Below are 22051 nucleotides of genomic sequence, written 5' to 3' on the forward strand. Positions count from 1 at the left end.
CAATAAAAGCTTTAGACCAAGAACAAAAAGAAAGAGATTATCTTTGCTACAGCTAACAACTCATTAACGGACAGCACCCATTTGCAGAATTGCAAGGCACATGGCTACAGACAGGATCTCCGAGATCTGTTCTGCCTCAGACAGGATCCTCGGACCGGCTGGATCTCATCTGCCTTGTCTCATGCTCCTGGAGAAAAATGAAAAGGACACCCCCAGGATGAGGACACAGCACAGACACTAGCCAAGAAGAGTCAGGAATGGTGCAAAAAGGAAATGAGTACAGTAAGGAGCACATGGCTTATTTTACATCTGAATTTATCTAGCATCTTCAATTGCACATTTGGATTGTACCTTTACTTGCTAACCTCAAAAGCCCTCCACATACCGGTATGCTAGCAACGAGGTGAGGGCACTCAGCAGAATTTAACAGCTTTGCAGATGCTGTTTTCCAAGTCCAGATCTCTCTGGGAATTTCACATTTGGCAGAGAGCTTGGGCTATTTTCACAAAGGTGCATATTTCAGCTGTTTTAATCAGCGTGATTATCTCCTTTCTGTTTACCACCATCCTCTGACAGCAGGGTACAAATAATCAGAAGCAGGAAAAGAACACCAACTTAAATGCCTGGCTACGAAAGAAGGAGGAAGATTTTTGTACACCTCTTTACAGCAAGCAAGATCTCACTTCAAACCCCAGGAAGTGATAGTTCTCTAGGAAGCCTCCCAGTACTAGCAAACAAAGGCTGAAGGAGCAGTTACGGTGACATTACCGAGGACCCATGAGCAGCACTTCACTTCTGATAAAAACATGAGTCACATTATCCTTTAGAAAAAGAAGGTATGAGGGTTAAGCTGGCTGTACTAGAATTGCTGAGGCTGGTTTGTCTGTAATAACATTCTTGGAAAACATTTTTTAATTATTTATAATTCCAAACTGCAGTTGTATTTTTATTACCTACACTTAAGAGGTGTTGCTACTTACACCATCTAACTTTTGATCTTAACCACATGAAAGAACTGGGCTCCTTATGTAGTTAATAACGAGTGGTAAGCTCCCAGTTTCAGTGTTCTGGACGGCGCTCTGGAACAGCTGAGCCCTCACCTTTGAATATCTTGGGAGTTTAGGCATTTAACTTACTCATCCAAAATAAATGTCTGAAGTAGATGAAGTTAATACCACCACCACCACCACCACCCCCCCCCCGACTCATCAGACCTCCCAAACATAGAGAGACTAAGAAAAAGTGTACTCTGGCCTTTTAGTAAGTTCTGATCCTCCAGGATGCCAAGAGACCTCAGCTTACGGGCGTTCACTGCAAGTTCATGCTCTCACATGACTTGTTCCAATTCACAAACCTCTCTACTTACAGATTCAGGGAACGGTATGGAATGTGACTTAACGCATAGCTGTTAACGCACAGCATCGTAACTGACCATGCAAAGTTTTAGAGACTAAACAAATTGATTTTACAGTCCTGGTGTCAGCTTGGTACTATGAAAAATATATTTCAGTGAGTCAGATGCTCTGCACTGCTGTACCATCAATCAGATGACAGTCAGAGGATATGCACTAAATACGCTACTCCTAAAAATCTGTGCAAGAAATCACTATAAGCAATATAAGGATCAAATACCAGAAGGGCAGGGAAATGAAAGGAAGAGGCCTGAGGGACTTCGCGCAGTTTAGAAGACCTTTGCAAAAAAGGTCAGTGGTCCCTCTGAAGTCCTCATGGCCTAGTGAGTAAATAAGCATCTGAAATGCATCATTACAGAAACTGATTCTTCATGAATAAGGCCTTTAATAGAGTTTGCTCTATTTTTTTCATACTGCCAAAAAGTCCCATACATAGTGAATCCCAACATCTGAATGGCCCACTACGATAACAGTTAAATAATTAGTAATTCTTTATTTATTTACACAAATGCATTTATTTTCATTTTCCACGTGAGGTTTCAACACAAAGGGTATTTTACACAGGAAACCTCTAATTCAGAAGTCAGTTTGGAGGGCTCAGTTGCACAAAAAAACCCCAAAAAATTATTTATCAAGAATAACTAAGTGCTGCCCTATCTAGTTTTAATAATAGCAAAAAAGAATCATGAGATCTAAGAGTTCTCAGCGCAGATAAACCTCACCTAAAAGTCACAATAAGCAACACTGAAACCCAAAATGCTTACTACACTCACCTTCCTTCAATGAGCCAGGTGCACTTTGTTTTGTATTTGTAATTTCCAGGCCCATCCGTGACATATCCTGAAGGTCCAGTGAGTCTGTAAATAGAAAAAGACAAGCATTAGTCTCCAATGGTATTAAACATTCATAAAGGATTTCCTAAATTTAGAAGAGCCATCATTAGATTTTCAGTTACTTAAGAGCCACTACAAACCAACCAACACCACAACAGCAAAACACAATCGGGCAATTGGGATTCTCCTGTTAAAACTCTCTGTACCTGCTTTCTGATGCTCGTCCTTAAAGAACGACAGTTGAGAGTGACGGTTTCTCTATCAGCTTGATGACATGGTTTCAAATCCATATATACGTATATACCACATAACCAGCAAAAGGAATTCCCTAACGGAAAAGCTAAAGTTATTCCTAAACTATTTATTTATACAAACAACACAATTCTTGTGCGAAGTTCAGATGAAGTCCACGGTGCTACCTCTCACCCATTCCGTATTTGACTCTTCACAAAGTCCTTGGTGACCTCCTGAACGAAGGACTGATCCCCATAACCCTCTAGTGTAACTCAAGACCTCAATTCCTCACGCATCAAGGGCTGCATAACTCCAGAGCATGGCAGTTCCAGGCATCTCCCACCTTCGGTAGCATGTTGCCATCCCCATGTCATCCCATATTAAGTGATCGAATTCAAAGGGTTGAGCGGTCCCCACTGCCAGGATGGCGCCAGGACTACCCTATGAACATCCCTACCCCTCTGCACCTCTAAATAGGTGCTGACAACTTGACAGTAGCAAAAGACTCTGGAGAAGGATGTAAAAGCAGAAAGTACAGTTGGAATCATTCATCCCAGGACCCTCAACGAATGCCAGCACTTAAAACCATTAAAAATTCAGGATGCCACTGGAAGAGAGAAGGGAACAAAGCCAGCAAAGGACTCATTTTTGTCAACATCTGCAAAACACTGTACAGTGCAAATTCTAGACAACTGCATTTGTCTAGACACCGCTTGCAGGGATGTCCAAACAAAGAGCAGCAAACCCAGGCTGGAGCTCAAAAAGGTGTTTTGATGAAAAGTTCACAACAGATTTCAGAACCGTGCTTAACCCTTCGTTGTGGCACAAAGGAAATCGGTATTCATGCTCATTACTTGTAATGCTCATTACTTGTAATGAGCATGAATACAGGTACTGGAAAGAGGGAGCAAAGCCGTGCAAAACCTGCTTTCCCATTTTCTACTCGAAATGTGACAACCAAACACATCCACACTGTAAGACAAAACGAAGGCAGCAATCTACTGGCTGCAGCTGTAACTCCTCCTTCCATAGATTTTAACGTGCCTTCTTCAAAGACCATGGACAACAGAGAAGACAATCACACTTCATGAAGGCTGAGGGAGACGGATCTAGCAGGAGTTTGGGGCAGCGGATCCGATACATCACTTGGGCTCCCAAAAAACAAGCACCGAGATTCTGCATCTTCTGCCTGAGCATAAAGGCTGGTAGGAGCACACATGGGCAGAAGACAAAACCAAGAGCCAGACTGTTCAGATGCACGCTCCCGTCTCATATGCATTAGTCAAAATGTTCCAGATTGGTTTTAACAAATAGCTGAAAGTATAGCAGAAACTGTTGAAAATAAATTACCGGGGAAGGATGACATCAAATGGAAGCAGCATCTGAAGAGGTCCAAACACCACATTCTGGCAGAGCATATACTGGCACCTGAAACAGGATTCCTACCTAGGGAGGTTATAAACTCCATCGTCGGCACATGGCTAGAGCAAATCACAGCCTTCTGGCAAAATTAAATCGTCCTACTTAAAACACAGTTTCAGTAAAACAAAAACACTCTGCAAAATCAAATTTGGCAGAAAAGAGAAGGAAGCAAGATCAGAAGTTCCTAAAACCGGTATCTTGGAACCTTTTGCTGTGTCTTTTCCTAGTGATCTGTTAATGTTATCATCTAATCTTTTTTAAATATTTTGACTGAGTCAAAATGGTTTTCCAGAATCTTTTCCATAGAGTACTTTTAAGGTTCATCTCTGATCCAAATTAAAAAGGCAAAACCCACAGATTTTGAAGACCACCTTCCTCTTCCTCCATATTAATTTATTATAATACTTTTCAATCTCAGAAATTTAGCTTAAGATTTGTAAAAGGCAGTTACTGAAGTTCTGCAGATCTACATTTAAGCAAGTGAAGAAACAACTCCAATTATCAGGAGCACAGGAAGCATCTGTACCCTCTATGGAGACACAGATAGATGTAGAAGTAGATATAGATGTAGATAAACAAACACACATATATGTATTTTAAGGCTTCAACATCTTTGACAATTCAAATTACTTATCTTACTGACCAGGAATTTGCAAAAAACAGATGCAAATTCCAAATTGCAGGCAAGAACATCTAGACTTTTTGTCTAAAAATTCATCCTTTTGAAAATAATATCTGTGGAAAAGCTAGGAAACAAACTGTAAAAACGTTTCAACACTGACAGCACTCTGCATGCAAGCACAAGTAAACAGACTCTGGAAACCTGAGCAAGTCTCGCAAGCTAAAAACAACCTTATGCAATCTGCCAAGCTCTCAGAGAGCCTGTGCTCAGAAAACTCTTTGAACAATTTTCTCTGGAAACAATTACTAAATCATTCACCACAGAAATGTTATCAGGAGTGATGGAAAAAAAAAAAATAATAATCCCATTAGTACTGTAGCCCCCGCCATGCCACATTTCAGGGGGAAAAAAAAAAAGATCATTTCAACATCAACATAACGTAATCATATTTCAGCAATACAAAAACAAAACACAGGATTTAGTTTTACAAAAACAATAACCAAAGTCAAATTTCTTTGATATGCTATTAATTAAATACTTATCTGTAAGTTACTGAGATTCCTTACTAAGCTTTAGAAGCTGCTGCCATTATGAACAAATACAGGATATTAAAAAAATCAGAGTTGACGTCTCTGAAAGCAAAAGACATGGGAACTAAGTCCGTATCCCACGTACTGCCTGGCGCGGGAAGGACATTAGCAGACCTGTGTAACTCTACAAACACTCTCGCAGAGACATGCTCCAAGACAGAGAGAAATAAATACTAAGCACTAAAAGCAAACTGAATATGGAATTTTATCTTTACGTTCAATAGAGAAAGCTAAAACGGATCTCCCAGCTCTAGTTAAAAAAAGGAAACGAAACCCTTGTCCTCCCCACCTCGGTGCTGTTTGCACTGTACGTGATGGTGTCTCTTTCGGTACTGGTGGGCACTGGTAACTAGGACATGTCCAACACAATGTTTTGACTTATTCTGTGAGCAAAGGCTCAGGAAGGGAATACATGAGTAACTCGAGGAGGAAAAACACTCCGGGAACGAAGTAACTCCCCTACGAGGACAGGCTGAGAGAGTTGGGGTTGTTCAGCCTAGAGAAGAGAAGGCTCTGGGGAGACCTTCTTGTGGCCTTCCAGTACTTAAAGGGGGCCTACAGGAAAGGTGGGGAGGGGCTCTTTATCAGGGAGTGTAGCGATATAATGAGGGGTAACAGTTTTAAACTGAAAGAGGGTAGATTTAGACAAGATATTAGGAAGAAATTCTTCACTGTGAGGGTGGTGAGACACTGGACCAGGTTGCCCAGAGAGGTGATGGATGCCCCATCCCTGGAAACATTCCAGGCCAGATTGGACAGGGCTCTGAGCAACCTCGTCTAGTGGAAGGTGTCCCTGCCCATGGCAGGGGGGTCGGAACTAGATGATCTTTAAGGTCCCTTCCAGCCCAAACCATTCTACGATTCTATGATTCTACGTCAACACGGGACATTTTCATGACATACACTGGGCGATGCACTAGAACTACTCGCACGACGTACACTAGAAGAGTCCTACCCCTGAGTAACCTGCTACCAACGCCACCAGGCTCTGAGGTCTTTTGCCCTACTAAATGCTTTGTACATATCTGTAATTTTATCACTCAGACACAAAAATCAGACTCCATGACGTATGGAAAGGTATCGATTCCCATTTGTCTTTGCTAACTTGGTAGTACATGATGCTACTCTACAAGAAGCACTTCCATCCTACTTGGGTGTTACATCTGCTGCTCCGCAAGGAGCAGTTGCTGCACCCTAAGAAAACAAGAAAGCGAGGTCCTTCAAGTATTCTCTGTGATGCATAAACACCCATACACACAGGTGGAAAAACACACACAAAGCATAGGTAACACATTTAGCACCCACAAAGCTACAATATTGACTTTAAAACCTCCAGGGTGGAAACACAGTTGCAAGGATCTGTTTACAAAACTGAGATTTGAAAAATATATACGTATACTCATGTGCATATACACACTACTTAAGGCTTGTTTCAGACACTGCCAGGTGGCAACAGTGTTAGGTACAGCTGGTGTAAATTCTTCACCGATTTTCAAGTGGACTGCAATTATTTAAGAATCAAAGGGAAAAAAAGGGAGTTAGGGAACTGAATCTACGGCACACATATTCAAAGGGCTCCAACCTTGAGTGCTGCCTATTTCAGCTTTTTGTAAGACAAAGACAAAAAGGAAGCAATGAAAAGGATGAAGATCTCACAAGAGAGAGCCTGCTTCAAAGACAACTATTTTACGTAAAAGAATTCTGTGTATTTAGCTACTCCCCTCTAGTTCTGGGAGCCGCCAAAAAGCACAACGCCAACACAAGAAAATCAGACAGCAAGCAATGGCATCTCCTGGGTAAAAAGCCAAATCTGAGTATTGGAGCATAGATAAATCCATGTGTTTTTAATAATAACACAAGTAATACCAGCAGCATATATTTTTCAAATACAAATTAGTATACACTGACAAAGTTCCTACAGAGACATGAACTGCACAACTAGGCGAAGACTCAAAGCTGTTATCTATTTACCATCTAATAAATCTGAAGCAATCCTCTTGCTAATAGCCGAGTACAAAAAGTCACAAACTCGAGGGTAGCTTATAACTTAGGCCTAAGTCATTTTGCGGCACTTATTTCCAAAGCATTGAAACGTTAAAGGCACACTATATGCTGGCAATGAGGTATTGAAAATATTTATTTTCATCAGGAGTACAAAAGAGAAAATGCAGATTGCCTTTTCTTCATTACTCACCAGAAAAGGTAAGCAGGCTGGTCTGGTTTGTAAAATGCATTAAACCTCAACCTCTAAGAGGTCATCAATGGATCTCAAAATTGGTTTGTATTGCTTTCAGTAAGACTGCAGTGACACTTAAAACGCCACAGAATACCTGTCAGCATATTGTCTGGAGATTTTTAGCATAGCCTTTCCACTAAAAAAACAAAAAAGAAAAGAAAAAACCCAGCCAACCCACCCACCCAACCCAAAACCCAGTTGCTCATCCTAATTTTGAAGTTGCTAAATTTAGAGGCTGATGCAAACAATGAGTTTTCCTCCTCTCTCCCCTTTCCTTCCCAAGTGTTGCTGCACTGCCTCAAGCACACCACAATTAAAAGCCATTGTTTCGGGTAAATTTGAAGTTGAAGCCAATAAAGAAAGGGCTGTTACAGCCTATTACCAGAACAATGGCATTCTACCCTAAATTGATTAACAGTTCAGCTTTGTTCACGTTCTCAGCACTGAGGTTAAAGGATATATCCTTCAAGGGTTTGCTATAGGCAAGTGCCCTAATTTATAGGCATGGAATAGTGATCAGCCAACATAGGGGATGAGAGAAGCAGATAAACAAAATCTATGCATCTATTTCATTCATCTCTAATGTAGAAAAGCTAAATGCCCTCTTCTGCCAGCTAGGTGCCACACCACAGGTACGGCTGGGAAGATACAATTAATTACATGCCAGGTCTCACACAGATGAAGGTAATGACGTAACTGCAAAATCAAGTTTGATAAGGATTTAACTTAACCAAAGACTATGAACTACTCTGGGTGTATAGAGAAACTCCTCCCATGTCCAAAGCCCCCAGTGCAACCGAGAGAAGAGAGTCCTCAAGATGAGTAAACATATGCAAAAGTCACTGCTGCCACCGTAATCCCAGAAGTGTCGTTACCTGATCACCTTAACTCTACAACTAAGGGTGCAAAGTCACTCCTTGTTCATCCTAATGTTTTTTCAGTTACTCCTCCATGGTGCTATCACACTAGTTTCTGCATCGGCTTGAAGGCAGCTCTACCCTGTGATTTCCAAAACTCTGGGGTAAGAGCTTCTGAATGGTGCTACTCCCCTCCTCAAGAAGAAACCCAACTCATGTCCTCCTCCCCTGGGCGGTGGCAGGTTGCCAAATGATCCAAAGAAAGGTCCCAACCTCAACGGGGATGCTCCTTAGCAGTTCCAGCAAAGAGCACTCAAGCAATTCCCGTCAAGCCACGAGCTGCACAAAGCGGAGGTGAAGGTGCCTCCCAGTAGTTTGCTACAACCCCAGCTGATCTGAACACTTGGTTTGGAAAGCGAGAGCTCAGAATTCCCACAATAATGCCATTTACTGCCATACTGCATGACAGAGAGGCACACAGCCATGAAATCCCCAGAAAATATGATGGCTTTGCAAGCAAAGAGCATCTTCAACCATTCTCGCAGCAACATGCCGCTACTCCAGCGCTTGCAAAACCATCCTCTGCATTGCCTTCATCAGGGTTTTCCTCCCAAAGAGGATCAGGTATTTCAAGGTCACTCTGCACCGCTCTGCCAATCTCACCATGGCAAAGAGGTCAGAGAGGAGTGATAATCACCCTCTATGCTTAGTATCTTCTGTTTTCATCCCACTTTCCACGGTACAGCTGAATTGATGCTAAAGAGCTGTCTTGCTTCAGAAAAAAAGAAAAGGAAAAAAAAAAAAGAATGACTGACAGTTAATCTGATATGGCAAACACTCTTTCTTCAAAGGAAGAGATTAGCTTTGCCCTCCTGTGTGAGATATGTAAAAATATGGAAAGTGATTTCCTGGCTGCTGATCGGAGATAAGGGCAGAGCCTGAAAAGCCCGGCGAGGTCTGAGAAAGGATGCTCAGAGAAATTGCAGCAGGTAACATATCACCGCAGCCTCTCCTGCCTGAGTCACAACCTGCAGCACTGATGCTCGCAAACCTGCTAAATCCCTCTTCGCTCCTGAAAGATACGCCTTGATTTGACAAGCTGCTGCGCTCCAAAGACGACTGAATGACCGTCGACAGCCTGAGAGAGCTCAGAAGGCACAAATGCTGCTACAGTCTTAAAAATCATTAAGTCAACAAGCTAGAAACCAAATACTTTCAAACATTGCCCCTCTCCAGTTGGCCACCAGTATCCCCATCGGGCTCCCGACCTTGACACACTGTCCCAGCTCCTGCTCTTCTGCTGTCACTGAAAATGAATGCCACCGAAGTCGTCTCTTTCAGGGCTGGCCGGTGCCTCTGCCATTATCCCCGCTGGAGCTGCCAGCTGCTTTCAGCATCAGCAGCAGCACCGATCTTGAAACGCGTCCCCTCCTCAGCTTAAATAAGCTGAGCCACACCTGGAGCTCCTCCCGGTTGTCTAGTTATTCCTTTAAAGTTTTGCTTGCCCAACCAGCTCTCCTGCTGGGGAGGGAGGGGAATTTCAAAGACATTTAATCTAAAAACGCACTTCAGCTCATCTTTATGGAAGAAGCTTGCTTTCTCTCTTACCCTACAAACCCAAAAGTTGTAATAGTAAGTAAGCAAATTATATCCAGGGAGAAATCATTTGACGAGACACCAAATTACCCAACTTCACCACTCAGACAGCAGCAGCAATGAAGGAAAAGCTGATTTCCCTCCTCCAACCCCATTTCCTCATGTCAGAAGCACTGGAAAAAAAAAAAACAAACCACACAACCCTGTGCTGGATCTCAAAAGACACCGGCACTGCACCAGTTCCGCACCCACTGGTTAGAGACACTGCCTTGCAATAACATCCGCGTTTGGACATACCAGAAACACGCTGTAGCTCCACTTGATGTTCTTGCCTCTAAGGTTCTCCAGCTATTAAATTCAAACTGAAAATATCCCAAATTTAGATCCCTGTCTATCCTCCTATTTCTTTATTTCCAGCCCCATCTCAGAGACCACAAACCAGCATTGTTCACTGCATAACCTCAGCTTTATCTCTGTCAAACCAAACACCCAAGCTGCAGTGTAAATGTAAACATTATTGTGTACCTTGACTGCTGCAAATTCTTCCCCCCATTCAAATCTACTGGGGAAAACAAAGAACAAAAGATATTATTATCATTACACCATGGGAGTGTCTTCTTCACACAAGCCGTATTTTGTAAGTGCAGATTTCTGTAGCTTTGCTCTACTATCTGTATACTATCATTGATCTCTGCCTCCATACCGCAACAACCCCAACCTTGATTATCAGTCGTCTTTTTCTTCAAAACACTTTCCCCAGTGCCTGTGTTATATGCAGAAATGTTACCAGGACAAAAGGCCACTTCACGACATCCCCTCGAAGCCCACCTTCATCCAGCGCCTGTACCTGAGACAACGGCCACGCAGATGGGGTACGCTACAACAGTTGTCTATTAAGCTGATCTAACAGTTGCGCTATGCTTTCCCCATCTGTTCACAAATCTATTTATTGGATCTTGGCCTAGTTCTTTGAAATAAGAGAATTTAGCTGCAAGTGTTTGTAACGCCTAGAAAAACTCGACTCTCATCCTTCACTGGCGGTCCTGAAATGCTCCTGGAGTTTACAGCAGTAAGTTGTCTGCTTCACGCCAGGCAGTAGGAGACAACAGTGCAGAGCAGAAGCAAATAAAGCTCACACATCATAACCCATCTAACTTTGCAGCAGAAAAAGGAATATATCAACCCCTCTCTTTCCCTTGCACACAACGAATCCTTACAACCTTTGGCCAAGAGCCCTTGCAAACAGTCTTACCCCACAAGAATTGCCTCAGCATCACCCAAAACTCAACACCCTGCAAGATGAAAGTAAGGAGAAAGCACATCATTGAGATCGTCAGAGGGAATCATCAAAGGCTAATGATGAAAGCTCTCCAGAGCCAGACAGGTCCAATCAAGGTCTACTACTGGAAGATCAAAAAAAATTCCATTGCATTAGATGATCCAGCCTGACTTCAGGTAGTATATAAAACAAACACTATAACCTATGCTTAAATAAAGTATATCTTCTAGGAAAAAATAATGGTTCTAAATACACTCATAAGGATTAAAAAAAAAAAAGTGTCATTTAATTTTTTTTTCCTTAATCTGTGTCCAAGTTCCAGTTTGCATTTATCAAACTTTAGCTCCAATCATTAAGTTTTTGTTTAGTTTTCTAGAGGGGGGTGAGGGCAGAATCCTTTATTATCTAAATTCATCACCCCATTCTGGAAGGTTACAGTGTCTCTCTTTAAAAAATAGCATGTTGCGCTACTTAAATTCTGGTTAGAAATTAAAAATATAACAAATTCTATGCAAGATTCTAGTTTAATAATTTCTGCTTGTATCATCTGTATTCATACGTGCAAGATTTCCAACTCGTATTAGGGTGAAATACCATCAGTGTAATTTTAACTGAGAAGAGTCTACACATACTCGGTCTATGAAGAACCTTAAATGAACTTAACACATATCTAGACAAATTTTGTTCAAGATCTTGCAAGCTCAAAGGCTTCATAATCCACAAAAAATAGTATTTTTTACAAATGAGCTATTTTAGACCATTTCAAGATGCAGTTTGCACTTCTGATCCTACCAGTTTGAATCCACTTTCCTAGCAGTCAACACCTTTTCACTCGTTATTCTGCCCTCCCTTCTGTTTCAAAAGTTAATTGTGATTCACGCTCAGTTGCGAATAGCACACAAGGTTTGTTGGGATGATTTTTCAGCACTTTCCCAAAATTAGAAACATTCAATTAGGCAAAAAATGTATCTTAAGTACGTGTACAAGCATTTCAGTTGCAGTACACCACACCTGTGTACTTTGTAAATGAGGCATCGTAATTAAAATCTTTAAAGCACATGTTCAGAATTGACAGACACGTCAATGTTCTCCTCCAGCTGAAGAGCACTTTACTTTGATAAGCTTTCAAGTTACCAGTCCTACATTTAAACCCAGGCAAAAAGCGTTCATTGGTGGGACGGGTGTTGGATTGCAAATGAAACGGGGTTGAGCTGCCAACTTAACCTTCCGGCCGGCAGGAACTGGAAATAAATGGAGTTTAAGGTCATCCCCATGGAGCAGAGGACCATCATCCTGCTGCACTTTGCTAAGACATATGCAAAATCCCAAGTCTCTACAACAAAAGTGAAATCATCAGCGGCAATCCTTTCCCCTTTCCAAAGCTACATGTGAAACCGCTGCCCAATTCTTCCTAACCAATGCACCCCAAAATACTCCATTCGGACCCTCAAGAAGCACGTTTAGAGTCTGTTTTAGCTGCAAACCTGGCCTCCTCCACCACCCGATTCCTAGGCTAAATGCAGAGCGCAGTACCTGGTAGCAGCATTTACAGAAAAGCTCAAGCCAAAGATCAGTCAGTTTTGCAGCAAAAAAAGGAAAATGAAAATACTGAGACATCCTATAAATAAATATCACAGCCTAACCCACTTTCCTAACAGGGACAGAAATAATTCCTTTTATTTCCTGCCTGACATTCAAAAATTTCTTTGCTACTACGTATCAGCATTACCTGCTGGGAAAATTGTCCCCACACACACACACACACACAAAAAAGTTAGAAAACCACTTGGTGTGAAGGTTAACTTCCATTTGATCCCGACCTGAAAAAAGGATTTTGACGCACATCCTCAGGTGTAAATCATTAAAATAAAGTACGCCCCAAGACTCAGATAGGGTTTTGTGAACCTACGGAATGACAATCTAACATTTTAAAGCAGGTTTCTGGCTGAAGCGACACGGAGAAGGTCATGCGAAGAGCAGGAAATCAATATTCAAAGACAAATCCAGGCTGGAACGTGTGTTTGGGGCAGCCTGGGTTTGTTTGCATCGATTTGTGGCTGCAACAGTTTTTCCTGAATATTCACAAGAGCTCCTAGACCCAATAAAATGCAACAAGTGGCACAGTTGTTCATTCTGCTTCTTGACACCAGTGACATATCAACGTAGCATTTGACAACTAAGCATCCAAAAAACAAACTTGGAAGAAAATGTTATATTTATTAGTGAAACAGATTTTCAGGTAAGATAATAATCTAATTATACCTTGCTAAGCATGCTAATAAGGAAAGTGTTCTCAAGGATGCCACTAGTACGAATAATGCAGCGTCCATAGGAGCCCTCGTAAGCATTGAATATTAAATTTAAACTTGAGAGAACAAGATAAGCGTGGTTCCCCTAGAAATAAAGTGTATGTGTTCATATCATACAAGGATATACCGTCTGCCCCCAAACTGTTGTTCTCACGTGCATTACCTTAAAGAATGAAAGGCATGTAAATATTACCTGGCTTTAAGGAGGGGACAGAGAAGAAATTAATTGAGGGGAGATGGAGAAGTCCACAGAGCACCGATAATAAAAATAACCCAACCTTTCTGATCAATACAATCTTCTAAAATCTGATTAAAACATGCCATTTTGTACCACATTTCAGTGAAATCTGCTCCCAGACATATTCTCTCCAGCCACGTGAGCTCTCTTTCCGAACAGCCCCTCCAGCACATACACCTGAAAGATTATGGTCACATTCAACCGGGGACCATGGCCCCAGGGGTGTCATAGACTCACGGAGGTGAACCCAGCTCACCACTGATTCTTGACCCCAGGGTCTAGTTTTGTTTCCAGCTCTGCTCCCCTCCCACTGAACATCTTTCAGCACCTGCAGAACCAACTGGAAATGAGCACCTACTTTCATAACATAAAGAAGCAACTTTTAACTTAAGGTTGCCAATATCCAGGAGAAAGAAAGATGGGAACAAAAAGCACTCTCTTCTAATTTCTGGTTTTACAGGGACTTCTCATTTCCACATACATATTGGTACAAATTGTAATCACCTTCCATAAACACTTCGTGTATCAGTCCTTCTCCCCTTCCCTTACGTTTTCAAGTTCAAGCCAGCTGTTCCTCTATCCCATGGACTGTTGTGCTAAATTCTTAATCACAGCAAGAAAAAGAGTGATTTGTAACCCCTTGCAGAAAAGCACGAGTGGTATTTTCCCCAAATGACTCATTTTTAATGAAAGCAATTTCACGCCAAGTAGGAAAAAAAAGGAGCTAAATATTGAATACCTCAAGTATTTAATCAAGGCAGATGTACACAGTTCGCTTCCTTGAGAAGTTCCCGTTTGTTAAGTAGAACAAAACTCAAAAATAAAGAAAAATCCGGATGACTCAAATTTAGGCAGGACTACATTTACATACTAAAAATGCCAATACCGAGCACTCGTACAGCTATGCGTTCTCACTCCTCTCGTGCTTCTGCTGCAGCAGTGTGCTGGGCTCATCTACACGATATGCCCCCAAACAGAGTCACACTGCTGCCAAAATAGGTTACATACCAACATGAAGAAATCTGGCATTAAGATGGTAAACAAGGGGAGAGAGAAGGAAAAAAAAAAAAGAGTATATTGAACTCTACGGCACCTCAAGAATTAATTTGCTATCAAAACGCAACTCTAGCACCTCTGTATATTAACACCAACCTGTATGTTCGGCTCAGCACCAGAAATGCTGATGCTTAAGACGGTCAGCGCAACACAGCCAGACGTACGGCCAGCATAAAAATCCACCTATGGAAACCCTCCGGTGCGCAGACTTTTATTAGGGGAAGTTAAACGACTGGTGAAATTCCTCTGAAAGAGTCAACAAATTTGATCACCTCTATGAACGCTCTACGTTTAGTTGCCACCATAAGGAAATACAGTTTTTGATACGATGCCATTCACACCTATGAGACGGGGAGACACCTGCTCCGGTTTACACCCAAATACGGAGCCAATATCCTGGCTCAGCGAATGGAGAAAAGGCCAGACTTTACGTAGGTTTGGTTAAATCATCTTAATCCCGTAAACGAAAACTTTCTACTGCTGGCACAGATCGGTTTAACCACACTCAGCTTACTCCACTAGCTAGCCTAAGCTTTTCCACCAGCTTCTCGCAAGAATGAAGTAAACCCATGCCATTCAAACCACCACGATGTTTTTGTAAGAGCCTGAGAAAATAAACCAAATGTGAAAGAAAGAAACCAAATCTGAACTCAAGGAGGTGAAGAGTTGGAGTGATTTTCAAATACCGGAGCGCCTTTGTCAGCCTCGCTGCGACCAGCAAGTATAAATCTGTTAGGAAAAGGGGGGGGGGTTAGCCACTATAAACTGCCATGCTTTATTAAATGCATCTGCACAATAAATTTAACAATCTGTATCAGATACTTCCTAACCCACCAAGACAGATTCCTGGCTACTAAAACACCAAGCCGTGATTCCTTACCAGGATGGAAGAAGCAGCAAGAAAACTCACTTTAAAAAAAAAAAAAAAAATAATCCTTCCAAAGAATAGACTTTTTAAGTGCATTTTAATCAAGCAAAGACTATGAGAAACCAGTTTATTCTTGGAATAAATGTTGAAAATTTGGAAACCACGCACTCATTGGCACATAATGCAGAATTTATGGTTTGTGTCAATGCAGCCTGAGCAACAGGCTCGCTACAGTATCTTTATAATCCAAGATCTGTTAGCATTTCTTTATACGATAAGTAGCTCTGGAGTGTTTGTCTATGAAATAGCTTGGCGGTGCAGGGAAGGTCACGACCGCTAGCCTACTGATTTCTCAGTTGCGGAGGCGGATATGCATACATGTTTTTCGGGTTTTGTTTTTGGTTTTTTTCCTCTTTTCTTGCAGTAAGGCAGCGTCTAACGTACAGCTCTCTTGATAATCACCATAAAGCAAAGAAACTCTCCAAAAAAACCCAAACCAACCACAAACAACAAACCCAAAAGACGAACTATTTAACGAACACTGGGGTAAATCCAGAAAATACAATTGTGGGCGTCCTTCGAGCGCAGGAGTCGGGGCGGGCGCTCCGGAGGGGCAGCTCTGCAGAGCTTGCAGCCATCCAGCAAAGAGCCAAACTCCCCGAGGAAAGGCGTAGCTGCAAAAATCATTGCTTCCATCTCCAACTCTGCCATATGCACCTTTCCCATCGCCTCTGAAATGACTTAGAAAGGAGTTATTCTTGGACAGCAGCAGGAAAAAATGAAATTCCATCTGCTCCCAACAGATTTGCAACAACAAAAACAAAGACGGTGGCTCAACACTACTTATGCAAAGTTTCGAAATAACCCCTCACTTCACTACCAAGCTGAGCATGATTTACAGGCCACCTCTCAACTAACCATCGCTTAAAAAAAAAAAATCCCACCTCCTTATTCAGGATTAAGTCATCACGAATTCTTTCCTCGCTCTGATAACATCCATAGGAAAAGCACATTTGCACTAAAAAGGAATTTTGCACAAAATGTTGCTCTGTTCACATTTGTTTATTAAGAAAAACAGGAAAGGAAAAGATTTTGCCTCATTCCAGTTTCCCAATTAGCTTCTTGCAGTTTCATTTAGTTACCTCTATTCATAACCGAGATGTCTTAAAACATTATTTTAAGAGTAACACTGACCACCTACGGTAAGCACCCTTAAACCCTGTAAGAAAAAGCTCATTTCTGCCTTAAAATTGCTGAAACTAAGACATGATACTTCGATGTACCCTATCAGGAAGGATTAGGAGAACCACTTATGTGGAGTCCTCCGGAGCAGAAAGCAATAACCCACTTCACGTCGAGTGCTTCCCTCTGGCACGCTGGAACACTGCTGCATTGTCTGCCCGGCCGCGCTCGGCGTTCGTGGGAAGGATTTCAAGGTGTTGATGCGACTTGTGCGTCTACAAGGCTGTTTTCCTCTTGACTGTACTTTTACTCCTGGCCCAAAGCAGTTCTCTGCCCTGCTGTCGGGCTGATGAACGCTCACGGGTATAGCGCTGAGGGCAATCTTCATGTCTCAGTACTCATTTCTGCTATTTAACACAATAAATACTGAACTTCAGGTTATTAAAAGGAGGAAATTTCCAGCTGAATGCTTTCCAGACCTAACCACAGACGTATCAATACATCATAAGCTCAGTAACTTCCTCTCATCTACCGTGCTTTAAATTAATCTGTCAGAGATAATTTATAGAACAAGGAATAAGAAGTGAAACAATCACGATAATAAAGTCCTCTTTGACATACGAAAAATACAAAGATATCAGTCACTGGACGTCACAGTTTTCAGGAACCATCTTGTTCTTCCGCTAAAATTATCTATGCGAAGGTATAAATAAAAACTCACACGGCTGGTGTCTTTTTAAGTTCAAAGGCAGCCGGACATATTCAACAGACTTGGTACTTACAATCACTGCTGATACAGCGGAGAAGTTTCATAGTGGACTCTACAGATTTCTTTTGAGCATGAGCTTCAAAAGATTCGCACGCAGTGGTTTCAAAGACAAAAAACATAAAAATGACGGCTGCACAACGTTTCCTCGGAAATCTTAAAACTCACACGTCCAATTTCAGAGCCCCTCGGAGCATCCCGAGTATCGGGACCACTGAGTGGGTGGGGTTCCCCTAGCACAGGTCACGTCAGAGCCCTTTCATACTCGAATACACAGAGCTGCAATCTCAAAAAGCAAACGTGACTCACAGGAAAGCAGAGAGAAAGGTGGTGCCAAGCTCTCAGGAGTGTCACCGGCCGGGATGAGCTCTGGGCTGAAGGCGAGCTGTCACGGCAGACCGCCGCAAGACCAAGCAAGACGAGGATGGAGACCCAACTTGTTTTTCCCCTTCATCCCTCCCGCAGAAACAGATGCTTTCTTGCCTGCCAAGAGCTCTGCGGTACTATTTTGAGCTTTTTGCAGCTCATTATTTAATTTATTTACTAAAGCCTGATTCGGGAAAAGGGAGACAAAACTCGCTCAAAGCATTTGGGGTTTATTTAGATTAAGCCAGGCTGTTCAAACTGGCTCGTAGTCAAATTGTTCCGCTAATTACAATCCCTATTTTAGAGAAAGTGGAAGTATTCAGTTAGATTCTCCAGCTGCGTAACTCTTCACTTAGGGAGTGTATTTCTCATCTCAGCAAGTTTAACAAGCAGAGTTTGAAGCATCCGACAATTGTCAAACCAAACGGCATTCTCCGGGAAAGAAGTCGATTTAAATTTTAGCCGTAAAATTAAAGCGCGTTAACTGCTCGCCGTTAGTTAAATATTACAGGTGAGAAAGCAGCAGCTCCCCTAGGTACAGCATGCCCTAGCGCTGCCACCCGTTTCAAATGAAGGTTAATGGGCAACGATACCACAAAAGCACTAAGGATCAGCAGCGTTTAAACCCTTGCCATCAACTACATAACAAATTACATAATGATTTTCTTTCCCCCCTCCCCCTCTCCTAAATGACTGTCTGAAAGGGCAGGTATTTTAAAGACAGAAAAAGCAGGAACTGATAAATATTGAATGCTCAGCATTTTTAAGAGCTGGGCCGTTAAAAGCTTAATTTGAGCCACCATTTTCTGCTATGTGTGGTCAACAGTTTTAACGCAGAATCCAAAAGTGTTTCATGAACAGCAAACACACAAAATCCTTGAAAGCAGACAGGGCTCCGGCCAAAGACAATTATTAAACCAACCCCTCCAACGCAGGAAGGGACCTTTCACAACAGCCCCTTTTAACATCAGAAAGCAAACAGGACATTTTTCCACAGAGTTCGTACAAAATCTGTGAGTTAAACGTAGCAGAGCTTCCTGCTGCTTCCGAACCCAAATGAATTTAGTTACTATTTGCATGACAGGTTTACTACCTCAGCGAGACAGAGGATTTCATACTGTTAATGTTGGTTGGCACAACGATCAATAAGTAATTCACGCACAGAGAGCGGGTAGTAAAAGTCACAGGTGATTCATTTATTACGTGTTTGGTTCAGAGCTGTCTTTCGCCTGTGGTCCTCACCGCTCTATACTGAACCAAAAAGCAGACGTTTTCCCATGGCTTTTCGTCCTCTTTTCTCTGGAGACAGAATTATTTCCACATGAGCAGTGCTGTGACTTGTCAACAAGCACATACCGCTCTGCCAAACGAGCCTTGATACTCCAAAACTTCGTCCGGCCACTAATTTGCTGAAGAGCATTTAGTATCCTGCCTAACCCAGCCACGTTTCCATGTTTACCAAACACGGGTGCGTTGGCAAGAGGAGTATTTTATGAAAGTCTCAATGTAGTGAAGCGTAAAAATTAAGCACATAACCTTTATCACACGAACAGTGACTACGTGTACTGTTGGGTACGTCACACAAGCAACCAAAACTGGGAGAACACAATTTCCAGCAGAAAGCTGGAAACATAAAAACTTGCATGTCGGGGGGGGGGGGGGGGGGGGGGGGGGGGGGGGAGAAAAAAAAACCCCAAAGATTACAACATTGCAAGTAATGAAAAAATTTGACTTCCTGCAGATTAATTTCATATACAGATGAGCACCTGAGACCTCTTGTGAGGCCCCCGACAGGTCAGGCTTCCTCAAACAGTGGGTTTGGGGTTAACTTCAGCTCCGGATGGCAAGCACAGGGTGAGAACACCCAGCCTGCTCTGCTGTCACAAGTTCACCATGCCTAACAATGCTGAGCAATAACATAAACACATCATTTCGCTTTAATTGTTTCCATTCGAGGCTGTTGTCCTATATTAAGAGCGCAACAGGCCTTTATATAACCTTTCACATAGTTAGATTTTAATATAAAAATATTTTTTCCATTTCGGAAAATACTGACATAGTAACGATTAGGAAACAAAATACCTGTATCTGCTCCCCGTCTAAGCTGTGAGCTGGAGAGCAACGTGTTAAAAAAAAAAAAAAGACAGACTTCTAATACAATTTAATAGGTTTTAAAAAGGAAGACTGCCTGACAAAAGGTTCTGCAATTACTGGCTTCCAGTTCATAACGCATCTGAGTAGATGGCAGCGTCACTGGGTTGTACAGCGAGCGATGCACAGGGTCATCGAATGACTGGTGCCGAAGTGAATCACCAAACTCTCCGGATTAAACGTCGGGACTTGTTTCATTTGAAAAAAAAAAAAAACCAAAAAACCAAAAACATTATTTGTTCCATTTTTCCAAATCACAAGACGAGCTACATGCTTGGCAAAGTGCACCTTCAGTAACTGAAATAATAGTTTATGTTTAGCACCCGTGAAGCATTGCTGAATGAACACTACCTGTTTCTTACGCTGATAAGAAATAGCCGCAGGCAAGAGCATTTGCTAATCAATAGACATAAAGAATTTAAGCATAAATGACAATCAGACCCCCTAAAAATAAGAGCAGAAGAATCCTCTTTGCTAACAGGTGATTAAAAGAAAAAACATCTCATCAGAGGGTGATGATATTACCCCAGGAGATGCTCTTGCCAGTGCTTTGAACCGTAATATCATTTTCCCTCCTTCTCCTCACTGCCTTTTTCCTTTGTCTTTCGAAATGCATCATGCTGACAAACAACCACCATCCAAAGACCAACTACTGTTTCTGGGTCTTTTTTGTACAACTTCATCTTAGCAGGCTTTTTCTGTAAATCACCACGAGCGTAACGCCGCATTGCACAATGCTGTTTCATCCCCATTCTGTCATTTTATTCACCCTGCTTTTCCAGGATGATAGCGTGATCTCTGTACCCAGGCTCCCCAGTGACATCATAAGTGATGTAATCAGTGCACATCTGCGCACTCCACCCAGGTCATGAACGAAAATATTAAATCAGGTTCCAGCTCCAACTTCTTACCAAACAAATACTCGCCTTTTAAACTCCACCTGTTTAACACCTTATCAACTGCTGCCCTTCGATACCTATCATTTGAGAAGGAGCCTGTTTAATTTTATGTCAATAGAAATGACAGAATGGAAGATAAACTTGGCTGTCAGCTTACTCCAGTTTTTCTGGCCTCCACACCAAAGGTGAAAAGTTCTTCACGTGTCACCTAGCGTAGTCCAGCTTCTCTATTTCAATAATACTCCAGGTGACATTGAATCAAACGGGCTTCCAGATAGCATTTATCTGTTACAGATGCCTTCATCCTAAACGATGCTTAAAAAACATCCCCCCCCCCACATGTATCATTAGCACTCTTGCCAAAGATGTATTTTGTTTAAAATAGCATCACTTACAAATGGCAAACCTATCTGATGACTTCTGTCTGTCTCCAAACATTCTTTCCTTTAAGGTGTTCTAAAGCCCCGTTTGCTCTCAAGGTCAGATTGATGGGTCTGTAGAGATACAGATCATCTTTCCCACAACTTTTTTTTTTTAAGACACTGCACATCACTGTTCCACAGTCCAAAAACTCAATTAATGTTACTTTCTACGACCGGCTCTTCACCCTCACTATTTTTAAAACTGCTCTTAAAAGACTATGAGTACACCTGCCCGAGGGCATAATTTGATTATAATTACATGGAGAAAAGATTTTAAAAGTGAATTAAGGATACAGAGGATATAACACAACTTCTGAAAAAAGTAGCAATGGAAAAGGCAGAGAATTTGATTTGAACCAGTGAACGTGAATCCCACCGGTACAAATAATCAAGACTACATACAACATGGACTATTTTAGGGGGAACACAATCCAAATGTTACGACTAGGACTCCTCCATACTCCCTCAGTACAAATAAGTAATACGATATGTATCCATATGTACCTTGTTCTCATTTCCAGCGCTCAGGATGAGCTCTGCAGTTTAACAGTCAGCTTGGGAAAGGACTTTGCGTTCTCCAAAACACTGGCGTGGAAAACAGCTCTCCAAGACCAGTTTTAGATTGACAGCTAAGACTCTAATTTGCATCAGAAGTCTGACAACACCCCAGCCTCAGTCTACAAGGACTGCAAAGTACCTACTTGTACTGAATC

General features: G+C 42.0%; 1 protein-coding gene across 1 annotated transcript in view; it reads right to left on the bottom strand.

Moving 5' to 3' along the window:
• ATRN (attractin) overlaps positions 1 to 22051 on the bottom strand; it is a 151783-nt gene that overhangs the window by 115739 nt on the left and 13993 nt on the right. Inside the window, exon 2 of the mRNA XM_076335646.1 lies at positions 2186 to 2269. Coding sequence (XP_076191761.1) covers positions 2186 to 2269 — 84 coding nt within the window. The remainder of the gene's footprint in view (positions 1 to 2185; positions 2270 to 22051) is intronic.

Source organism: Aptenodytes patagonicus, chromosome 4 (assembly GCF_965638725.1).
Source record: "Aptenodytes patagonicus chromosome 4, bAptPat1.pri.cur, whole genome shotgun sequence".
NCBI classification, from domain to species: domain Eukaryota; kingdom Metazoa; phylum Chordata; class Aves; order Sphenisciformes; family Spheniscidae; genus Aptenodytes; species Aptenodytes patagonicus.